General features: G+C 40.6%; 1 protein-coding gene across 1 annotated transcript; it reads right to left on the minus strand.

Annotated features, from left to right (window-relative positions):
• Positions 1–462: 462 nt before the first annotated feature.
• On the minus strand, positions 463–9,986 carry bcat1 (branched chain amino-acid transaminase 1, cytosolic; the record flags this gene model as incomplete). Its single annotated transcript, XM_083935186.1, has 10 exons — positions 463–501; positions 3,757–3,825; positions 4,455–4,595; positions 4,700–4,785; positions 4,905–5,047; positions 6,223–6,380; positions 6,483–6,602; positions 6,857–6,967; positions 7,628–7,822; positions 9,957–9,986. The coding sequence occupies 10 exons, from the start codon at positions 9,984–9,986 to the stop codon at positions 463–465; spliced, it is 1,092 nt and encodes a 363-aa protein (XP_083791312.1).
• Positions 9,987–11,394: the final 1,408 nt, after the last annotated feature.

Raw genomic sequence — 11,394 nt, forward strand, 5'->3', positions numbered from 1 at the left:
CGTACTCGCATGAAGACATGCTTTGAAGTCCCATTTTGGCTGCGTTACAACTCTTAAATAAGCAACATGAAATTCTCTGTGACTATTACACCTCACACATTTCATATTTTCATATTTAATCCAAGCTGTTGGTCGTAAAGCAGCAGAATGAGCCATGGTGGTTGGGTTATTGTAAGTTATTGTGCAGTATTGCATGAGACATTAGCCTACTTTTGTTAATTACTTTGGACAGTTGTGTGTTTGTCATTAATTAAGCCTATAAGGAGGTAAAGTGGGGTGACATACTCGCCGCAGAGCCAGCATTGCAGTAAGTCTACAAATATTGCACATACATTGTTATACATTGTTTTTTTTTAATTCATGTACATGTACAGTAGTCTTTGGTTGTTGCATAATAGTGTTCTTCTTGGACAAACACTGGTCATCGTGCATGGGTGCGTGTCCCAGGCTTCTGCATCACTGCTACACCAGCATAGTCCAGTCGCTGGGCGTGCGTCCGTACTGTGAGAAAACAAAGGGTCACAAAAAGGTTACAAGAGAGACTACAGGGCCAGAGCAGTAACAAAAATCTAATGTTGCTAAGCACTAAACTTCTCTCGCACACCACCGCCACCGCCGCCTAATTGCCAGCAAAACACAAATCAAAAAATGAAATCAAATATCCGTAAGCAAATCTGCAAACTCAGCCACCAACAGAACACAACACAACAGAGCGAAGGAACTATAATAAAAATCAAAACAAAATGTTCCCCAATCCGTGACAGCCGCAGAGACAAATCCAATTATTTGCGTCTCATGTTGCAAATTTGTTCTAATGGTCGAAGTGAGAAAGTAAATAAACGCCTGCGAAGGGGAAACAAAAGAATGTGATTTCTAATTAACTTGAAAGAGGAACAGCAGGGCGACTTAGTAAACCCATCTTTCATCTGCTGCCTCAGACCACTCGTTTGTTTGTTGCACAATGTTGTCTTCAAGAGGCGCGCGAGGAGGAGCGTGTGTGTGAGTGTGTGTGTGTGGGGGGGATAACACTGCAATGCTTCCCTCCAAATGAAATGTCAACAGATTTAACAGCGCCGCGGAAGGAGCGCAGCGTTTTTCAGTGTTTTGTCGATTTTATTGTTCATTAAGCTTCACTGCCGCCCATATCCCCCACCACCACCACCAAATCTTCCTCCTCCTCCTCCTCTCCCACTTGTTCCAGGCTTCATTTGCAGCATCTTGGCTTTGAAGATCACGAAAGGCTGAGGCAATAATTGGGTTTGTGCAATTACAGCGAGCTTAATGAGAGAATTCAGGAGTTTGTCTTGCCCCTATCTCCACACTCCACCACTAGGCCGGCAACTGTCTCTCTCTTACATCCTCTCTCTCTCTCTCCCTCTCTGAAGTACCGTTGATGAAGGAAGATGTTATCGGATATCAGATGCGGTTAACACACATCATGCATGCACACGAGGCCTGGATGATGGAGAGAGCAGATATGCTAATCGCCTGACCAGGAAGTTTACAAAAACAAACACATGCAGCGCAGAAAGTAAACGAGCAAGAGGGAGAGACAAAGCAAAAGAAAAGAGGACAAAAGTCACTAGTTGAGGAGATCAAAGTGTTTAGAGGACGTATAGATCAGGAAGATTAAAAAGAAATGACACCTAAAGGCCAAAGGTCATATAATTTAGACGTGTGAGCCCGCAGGGCAACATGATGCATCATCTGCTTGTCTTCAAAACAACTAAGCACTGACCTTTATTTCTGCCCAAGGAATATTTGGGAAAACCAGACATTTGCAGATTTTAACCCTTTTGTTCAGCTGAGTTCAAGAATTTCAAACCATTGACTATGTGATTAATTTCTATAAGCTTCACTGTCTGCAGTTAAGTCAGTAAGTAAATGTACAAGTAATTGGCACACTTCATGGACTTTTATGGCTCCTTTCTAGTCTTCTGACCACTCAAGGTGCTTTTTACACTACTTGTCACATTCACCCATTCACACAGACGTTCATACACTAATGGCAGAGGCTTGCTGCCCATCATCTAATGTAATGTTATCATTAAACCACATTCACCTGCTCATGCGCAGCACAGGGAGCAATTTGGGGTTTCAGCATCTTGCCCAAGGACACTTCGAGACTGATCATTCGAATGGAGGACGGCCCACACTACCTCTGAGCCACAGCCTGCATTTAAAATGCTACTTGACTAAAAGTACCAAAATATTATCTGGAAGATATAAAGTCTTAGTACACACTCTTTAACTCACCAGTAAGGGGAGCAACGGTGCAATTCGTTAAGTAAAAATGTTGATCCAGTACTCAGTTTAGTCACAGATTTATTCAACTCCACAGCGACACAATTATCAATTATAATTTTTACACTTTTCTTTTGTAATCTTAAAATGCTCTTAATAAGTGTATGGCACAATAAAATGTAAAAAAAATTCACCAGGTGTTGAAACTCCAAAATATTCTATTCTCATATATTTCTGATTAAAGTCTGACCAATCATTTTATCCAGTCTGAATAAAACTACTTGCCGAGGGTGGGACTTTGGAGGGAGGTGGAGAAATTCATGTTCAAAGTTTTACTAAATGCTGTGCGACATGCCAGAAAGGTAAGAATTGCTTTATTAAAAAGACTGAAGACGTTATTAACGGGGTCTCTGTCTTTCAAAAAAATGACAGCTTTGACTTACGTTTCAAGGACAGATAACACTTAACCTAAGGATTTTTGAGCTTGAGCTCTGGTGCAGGTGATCTAAAGGAACATTTAAGTTTTCTATCGAGTGTTGTTGTTTGGAATTTAGTTACACCGCCTCCATGTTGTAATTTGTTGTCACGCTTGACTGGAAATGCAGAGAGATTTGGTGTACACAGTAGGCCGTACCGGGACTTTCTTAGCCCGATAATGATCTCAACCATATGTTTCCCACTACATGTTAGAAAATAAGGAGCGCATTCAAGCTCGTACCCCGTCCCCTACTAATAATAGGCTCATTACACAGCACAATAAGGGAAAGTCAGCGAAACATTACACGCTCATTAACTCAAATTTAGCCTTCAGCAAAGAAAATTATGAATCTGTTTAAACCTGTAGTGCAGCATAGAGTGCAGAGGTGGCATGTTTGTAGGCCATGTACAATATTACCATGTCATTACTCATTACCTAATACGATATTTCACTTATGTACTTGCAGGCAATATAATGCATGCAGTGGGTGTACAATGAGGGCCAGTGGGGGGTTTGTTTAAAAAATAACAACTTAATACTTTTATCTAATTGAGTTACATATTATCCACTCAGATAACAGTCCAGGAGGCCTAATGCAATTATGAGAATGCAAGAAATAATATTTGGAGGGAATATTTGTTTTTGTTAGGTCTTGCCTCTGATGGACCGTATTTTCAATTCAGCAGCAAGTCAACATTTCTATTCATTTTGCTTTTTTTAAAATGTCTTTACCGTTGGGTAGTAAATCTGTGAACACTAACAAGGCAGACATGTGACGGTATACATGTTCAACGCATTGTCTATTTTTTTCCACAATCACATCACTCTATGTATAACTCAAAGAGACCTGAGGGTGACAGGAGTAGAAAGAACCCAGATGTTTAACCAGCTGTTACAGAGATCAGAGATAAGGGAAACATCTGTGTGTGTGTGTGTGTGTGTGTGTGTGTGTGTGTGTGTGTGTGTGTGTGTGTGTGTGTGTGTGTGTGTGTGTGTGTGTGTGTGTGTGTGTGTGTGTGTGTGCATTCACCAACCTGTATATCCTTGAGTTCCTCTGCTATCCGTGAAGTCAGCTGTGAGTCCTGACAGGGGATATGCAAGTTCTAAACACACACACACACACACACACACACACACACACACACACACACACACACACACACACACACACACACACACACACACACACACACAATTTTAATAATTGAATCGTCTCTGTGAATGAACTTGTTTCAACATAAATCGTGGGAACATGGAGAATATTAAGTAAATATATTGTGATATTAAAACAAGTAGCCACAGGGTTCTGATGACCTTTTAAAGATGGAGCTGTCCATGTGATCACAAGAGACCCAGAGCCTCGGTCTTTAAAGCACTAAGCTTCTAAAAGTTTAGAAACTATTCACATATAACAACTTTGTATTAAAGCATACTTCTTTTTAATACAAAAAATGTCATCAAATATAGACAGTATAACATTTTAGAGTGACACTGAATGAAAGGAGGCTTTAGAAACAAAGTCCAACTACTTTAAAGTTATTTCATTAAAGGGATAGTTCAGCATTTTTAAGTGGGGTTGTATGAGCTACTTAATCCATAGTCAGTGTGGAAGATGACGGTTAGCACGCTGCCAGTTTGGAGAAGCAGACTTTAGCTTTAAATATCCATATGGTGAAATCAGACAGGTTTAAATACATGCAGTGTCTTCAGTTTGTCTGCTGCTCTCTCTTACCTCTCCCTGGTAATGTATGTGTCCAATGGGACAGACCGTGGCGGCAGTACCGGAGCCAAACAACTCTATGACCCGCTGCTGCTTCAAAGCATAGCACAGCTGGCTCATGGTCAGGTAGCGCTCTGTCACCTTAACTGCACCCTGGGCACAGAAGAGAGCGGAAGATCCAGAGGACATGTGATGACCAATATAGTGTAGTATATTAATCCATGAATATTAACCTTGATAGTTTTTGTCTTCCTCACCCATTCCCTGGCTAGTTCCAGGATGCTCTGTCGGGTTATACCTGGTAGTATGATGCCGTCTAAAGGTGGAGTTGCAAGTTCTTCCTCTTAAAATGAAAAAGTAGAACAAAATATGACTAACACTAATAAGTGTTAAGGATAGCTGGGAAAAAAATTGATTACTGATTACTGGAATACACTTCATTATCGTGGTAGTGCAACTCACCTCCATCCTCATTGATCCAGTACAGGAAGAGGTTCATGGTTCCTGCCTCAGTGATCTGGTGGTCCTCTCCGTACAGCCACAGCACCTGCTGACACCCATGTTCACATGCGTCATACTGGGCACGCAAAGAACATCCATAGTTCCTGCAGAAATCCAAAGCAACAAACACAATCACTCAATCACAATTAAAACAATTTTACCTTCTTTCCCCCAAAAGAAATCACCTAATGTGTGTGTGTGTGTGTGTGTGTGTGTGTGTGTGTGTGTGTGTGTGTGTGTGTGTGTGTGTGTGTGTGTGTGTGTGTATGTGTGCGTGTTTGTGTGCGTGTGCGTGTGCATGCATGTTTGAGAACTGTTTTATGTCTTTAAATACAGTGAAAAAGCGAACACAAGAATATTGTTTGCACTTATAATGCAGAACAGTCAGAAGCTTGATTGTTCTGCAACTTTCACACCCAAAGTTGAGTGCACCGATTACATTACATTTCATTTCACTGACGCTTTTATCCAAAGCGACTTCCAATAAGTGCATTGAACCCTAATGGTACAAAACCCAGAAAAGCTCAAATTAAGTAAGTGCGCTAGCTTCCAATAAGCCAAACTACAGCATGCTACATATAAGTGCAGGATGTAAGTGCAATAATTTTTTTAATTGGTTTTAATTCATTCAAATAAATTATCATCATGTGTTTTTAGCCTGCTGCGGAAGATGTGTAGACTTTCTGCTGTTCGGATGTCGATGGGGAGCTTGTTCCACCATTTGGGAGCCAGGACAGCAAACAGTCATGACTTAGTCAAAAAATAAATAAATGTATCAGTTGAGTGACTAGTTGTCCCTCGCAGTGAGGGAGCAGCAAGCCGATTGGCTGATGATGCAGAGCGGAGTGGGCGAGCTGGGGTGTAGGGTTTAATCATATTCTTAATGTAACCTGTGCTTGATGTTTGAGTAGCAGGGTAGGCATGCACCGTGCTACCATCAATACCTCGTTCAGGTTTTATGCTCCACATATCTGAAACAAACTCCCAGAAAACTGCAGGTCTGCTGCAACTGTCAACTCTTTGCAATCAAGACTGTAGACTTTCGTGTTTGCCGCTGCCTTTCAGTATAATTTCCAAATTATTAATTGCTAATACTGCACTGTAACTTCTATCCCTTTGATATTCTTGACTTTATTATCCCCAGCTTTTCACAAGTGTGAGAGAACTTATGTAGGTGAAGACCAATCGAGCTTCTGCATTCTGGATGAGCTGCAGGGGTCAGATGAATGAGTATCAGGCAATAAAAAGTAAAACATTCATATAGTATGTGTCGACCCACCCTCCCATCTTGCAGTCTCCAGTTCCTCCTTTCCAGGCCCTTGTGTACTTTGGGTCTGCCCACGTTGACAGGACCCTGTCATCGCTGAAGTAAGAGCCCACTTGACACAAGATCACATACAGCAAGGCATTGTCAGGCTTCTTAAGACCCAGAGAAGCCTACCGTGGACACATAAACACATACCAATGTATTGGTAATGTAATTTAATTAAAACGAATGCACCATTTGCCTTCACATATCATTCTCACTATCCTCCTTACCTCAGTGCCAATAAATGTTGGTCTGATATACAGACTGGCTGAGTCTGAGTGAGGAGCCCAGTCCTGGTCAATCTCTACCAGTCGCCTAATACACTCCAGAAACTCAGACTTATCAAAGGCCTGGATGAGGGAGGAAGAGAGATAGAGAGAGAGAAAGATAAGGAGAGTGGATGCTGAGTGGGAGAACAAAAAAAATAGGCAGGGGCAACTGCACAGGCGTCAACACACAGGTGGTTATTTGAATTTGTAAGCTACGAACTTATCAGTTACCATAACCGTGTCTTTTAATCGAAACCTGAACCCGAACATAAGTGAAAAGAATAGTGGGTAACTTTGGGACAGGTGCATCTATTCATTCCTCATGATCATCTTACAGGTAGACAAGCTCTTTCAGCAGAGATGGCCATTCGGTTCAAGTTCAGCATCGGTCTGAAGATACGCAGTCGGTTGTCGTCTCCACGATACGCCTTCATCCCTTCAAACAGCTGGTGAGATAGGAAGAGAAGAGGGTTAAGATCAGGGCTGTAATCAACCACTTCTTATGAGCTCATCTAGGAAACTAGGAACTAAGCCCATGAAATAAAGTGTTACAGGTTAACGTCCCAAAATTAAGGTCTAAAAATGTTCTTTCAAAACCATCTCCATGCTGCCGGGAATACACTTCTGGAGGAGAAATACAAAATGATTATTTTTCTAAGTAAAAGAAGTATCGCAAGCGTCACATAGTTAATCGCATTTTAACACTGCAAATAGCTGTAAAATACTTACCATGTGTTACCAGGACCTTGTGACCTCAGCGCCTTCAGCACTGGTTGACATCTTAGTTGGGTTAGGTTTGGTTTCTATGTATTTAAACCCACATTCTGTGTGCAGGAATGTGATATTATTTTTTAAAATTAAATTTAAAACATTTCGCAAGTTGTTTACCTTTATATTTACTTGATCTTTGCCGAATGTAGTTTGATCTTTTCGTGTTTCAAATATATTGAAAACTTCCCCCAAACTTAAATTTTTCCCTAACCTGTCTAAACTCCTTGTACTGCATTAAGACCATCTCCTGACAGAATGCAACATGAGACAACATTGATCCCTTTTAGCTAAGGAAAGGTATAAAAAAAAGTTTGAATGCTTCATAGTCAGTGTACCTGTATGCCGTAATGTAGTGACGAACAGGCTGGGTGGAGTGACAGGTTTCCAAAGGGCTTGATGTGCGGAGCTTTCCAACCCTCGCTCGCATTCCACTCTATGGTCAGCATGTGGTCAGTGAAGACGCTACCGAAGGTGAACACTTTCTGTTTGGTCTTTAGTGTAGAGGACAGCTGGATAACCAGGTCAGCTGCCTGTTTAAAGAACAGCAGAGAAAAAGGGACATCAAAAGAAAAGGTATACAAAGTTTGGGGTCGATTCCCACGAGAGACACACTTCTACCTTCTCTGGTAGGATCTCCACAGATGCCATCAGTCGAAATGAACTCATTAAGTGCGCCCACTATGCAAAGCACTAATTGTTATCCATCAGATTTGTTATTCTGCCTTCTTCTCATTTGATTTTGTTGCACTACTGCATAAACATTGTGTGTCTTCATGGGGACTGGTATGCTATGATTCCCATCTATAGTGTTCACTGAAATTTAGGAATGGGAATTGATAAGATTTTATTTCTACCAATGCCAGTATCAGTTCTGCTTATTTGTCCAATTCTTTATCGATTCCTAATCAATTTTCTGAAAATGAAATGAAAGAATATTCCATAATCCTTTTTGTTTGTTTGTTTGTTTTTGTTTACAACCTTTGTGATCCAATCTATCGCTCTTGGGGCCTCACCACTTCATCACACTTCAACATGTTAACGTGATTCTAAATGTATTTAAAGTGGGCACAGGACTCAGGACTGAATAATCCTTTTGGTAGCAAGTGAGCAAAAAAAGAGACAGTTTCAGATTTTATTACAATGGTTGCATATCGTTCGACGGTGCAGGGTGCTGACCAAAAGTCTCACTGTCTCGCATGATGTCTGCTTTTCATCATCAGATCATCAAATTTCTATCAAATGATTTCTCTTTAGGAGTTGGTAGAGAACAAAAGCCCATTCAACTTGTTGCCTGTTATTCCAATTCTTTTCCAATCTGTGTTTGTCCAGCAGGGGTTGCTGTAACATTGGTTGTCAGCCATGTTAATTCAAAGATTGCCTTAAGCACTGAGTCACAGCTAATCTCTCACTGTGCATACTCACCAGACCAGTGACACGGTAATCAGTGAAACTAAGACATACAGAAAGGAACTGTAATCAAAAAACAGGGGGCTACTTTATGTATATCTGCAGTGGCACTCGCTTACTCAACTACCCCATATAGAAGTCAAAGGTCATAGTTAGATACAGAGTAGAATAACATCCTATTAGCATGGAGAGAGGGCTGCTTTATGTCCCCATGCTTCCTTATGGTGCTGCAGTAACAGCAGGTTGTGAAACATGTGTCATATTTGTCAAGTGCTGTCCATTCCTGCTGTTCTGCAAGAATGAGTTATGCCATCCTTCATTTCAAGAGATACTTAATTTGAGTTTGCAATCTGCTACAGTTGGCTGGGATTAGACTGGCTGTTTATCCTGTCCCTTCTGGTGCAGAAGGTTACCTGCACCATAATCCTAGATTACAGTGCTGGAAAGTGGCGGGCGACCACAGTACAACACCTTGTGAAAGAATTTTTTCTACTCTAGTTCATTTTTTCTCAACATCTCTGTCTTTTCAGTAGTATCAATTTCCCATATACATATTAACACACTGGTTATATTTCTTACTGTTCCTTTTTTAAAATCCATCTTCTCCATTAATGTTTATCCACATTCTCCAAGACGAAGCCAACACTCATCCTTGTGAGTGTGTGTCTGCACATGTCCACCCTAATCTCTACCTGAGCCTGCTGTCTACTGCTCATGCATTCAGGGTTAGAAAACAAGCAAAGCTCCAGCTGCTTAGCGTGAGCTGGGAAAGTGGATTCCGCTCAGCAGACTGCACCGGGGAGAAGAGGAGGACGAGTGCAGGAGTGGACACTGATCGTTCTCTGCCTCTAAAATAAAATGGCGACAATGTGGACGTTATTCTGTTTGAAGAGACGTCAAGTGCTGAATGAAATGCCTTAGAAAAGGCTCACTCAGGTTGACGCCAAGTGGTGGATTCTATTTTCATGTGTTTATTTTCACAATAAAATCACCGTTGGATGACTGTAACTCTCAAGGCCTTTCAGTGCTGCTCATGGCAACATGAGGACAAGAAGCACTGCTGGAATATCTTCTATGTGGAGCAACAGGAGGGGAGTTTAAGTATCAGGAAGCCAAGGAATCATCAAGATGCTGCAGCTGGAGCAGCTACTGAGGGTAGGTGTCCTTAAACCATTATGGCATTTTAGATTAGGTTAGCATACCATGCACTCTACAAACCAAACCTTCAGAAAGCACTTGAATAACTTATTTCAGTACCTTAAAGCTTGGAATGCTGTTGTTGGCCATTGAAATGCTGGAAATGTAGCTGCTTCCCTGAAACAAATGTTGACAGTATAAATAGACTGTGTACAACAAACGTAAGCAAACTGTACCAATTGTATGACTAAACAAATTTGTGTTAACATTGCATCAAGAAGGTGTTATATTGGGATATAACCTGAAGACCAGGATCATGTCAATACAGTGTTTGTTTGCGCAATAAGCTTGCAATGCCATTCCTCACTGAGTTAGTTTCAGTAATTCAGTGTATAGTTTATTTTGGCAATATGTCAACTGTTGTGTAGGCTATGCCATCACTTTGTATAAGGAATGACAAAAGATATTTTTAAATGCAGGAGTTGACGAATGAATGAATGAATTATTTTTTTTAATTCCATGTCTGGTCATGTAGTCATGTATCCCATACAGGATTATACAGACAGTTCAATATGTTCAAAACAGCAAACAACAAAAACTAAGCCTTCCTGCGTACATCCACCACAACAAAAAATAAGCAGAAAAATATGAATATAGAAATAAAAAATAGAATATATAACACATAAAACAGAATAGGATATGTAGGCCTTGGTCTATGACTGGACAATATGGCCAACATTTTCTGTCACGATAAAGGTGATTTAATATCTCAATAACGATGTACAGTGTTTCACGATACAGCATGCTTTCTCGTAATTTATTGAATAGATTAATGGATGATGAAATAACCATGATTAAGCCTATTTTGCATAATCATGTGTGCATTCAATTTAAAATGAGTATGTTCTTCTTTTATTAAGAATAAAGTGCACAATATGAGCTCAAAATGTTTCACATGAGTTAGTGTGTGCTTTTTTTTGCCAATTTTGATGACGTAATTGAAATTCAGGATATCTCGATATGATAATAATCCACATACAATAGAGGCTTTGAGTAGGCCCATGTGTCCAAAAGCATCCATTTGAATACAATAATTATTAATATTGTGTACTTACACTCACTGCCGGATTACAGCACGACCTGCGTCACCAATCTTTATCCCTAACGCACACTTCATGTAGGAGCCAGATAAATTACCTTCAGAGCAGCAGAGATGTCTGTCCCGAAGGTTGCTGTGCTGAAAGCTAGACTGGCTGGGCACCTTCGGATCTTTCCTGCTAAACAGCTTAGTGTTTGCTCAGGTTGAAACCAGTTCCATTACTGTGTTGTCATGACACACTTGTAAATGAACCCAATTAATTTTTCAGCACCCATGACCTGGTGACACTGAACTGCGACGAAGTAGACAGTGACTCAATATCCCTGTGTAAAAGGGAGTGGGTTGAATGTGTCTTTATTTTATCTACAGACTATCACTGCAGTATAGAACTCTGTGTGTGTGTGTGTTTTGAGGACTAGTTATTCCAAAATCAAACATAAATAAATGAATATGCCATTT

The sequence above is a fragment of the Echiichthys vipera genome (genome assembly GCF_963691815.1).
Source record: "Echiichthys vipera genome assembly, chromosome: 20".
NCBI lineage: Eukaryota > Metazoa > Chordata > Actinopteri > Perciformes > Trachinidae > Echiichthys > Echiichthys vipera.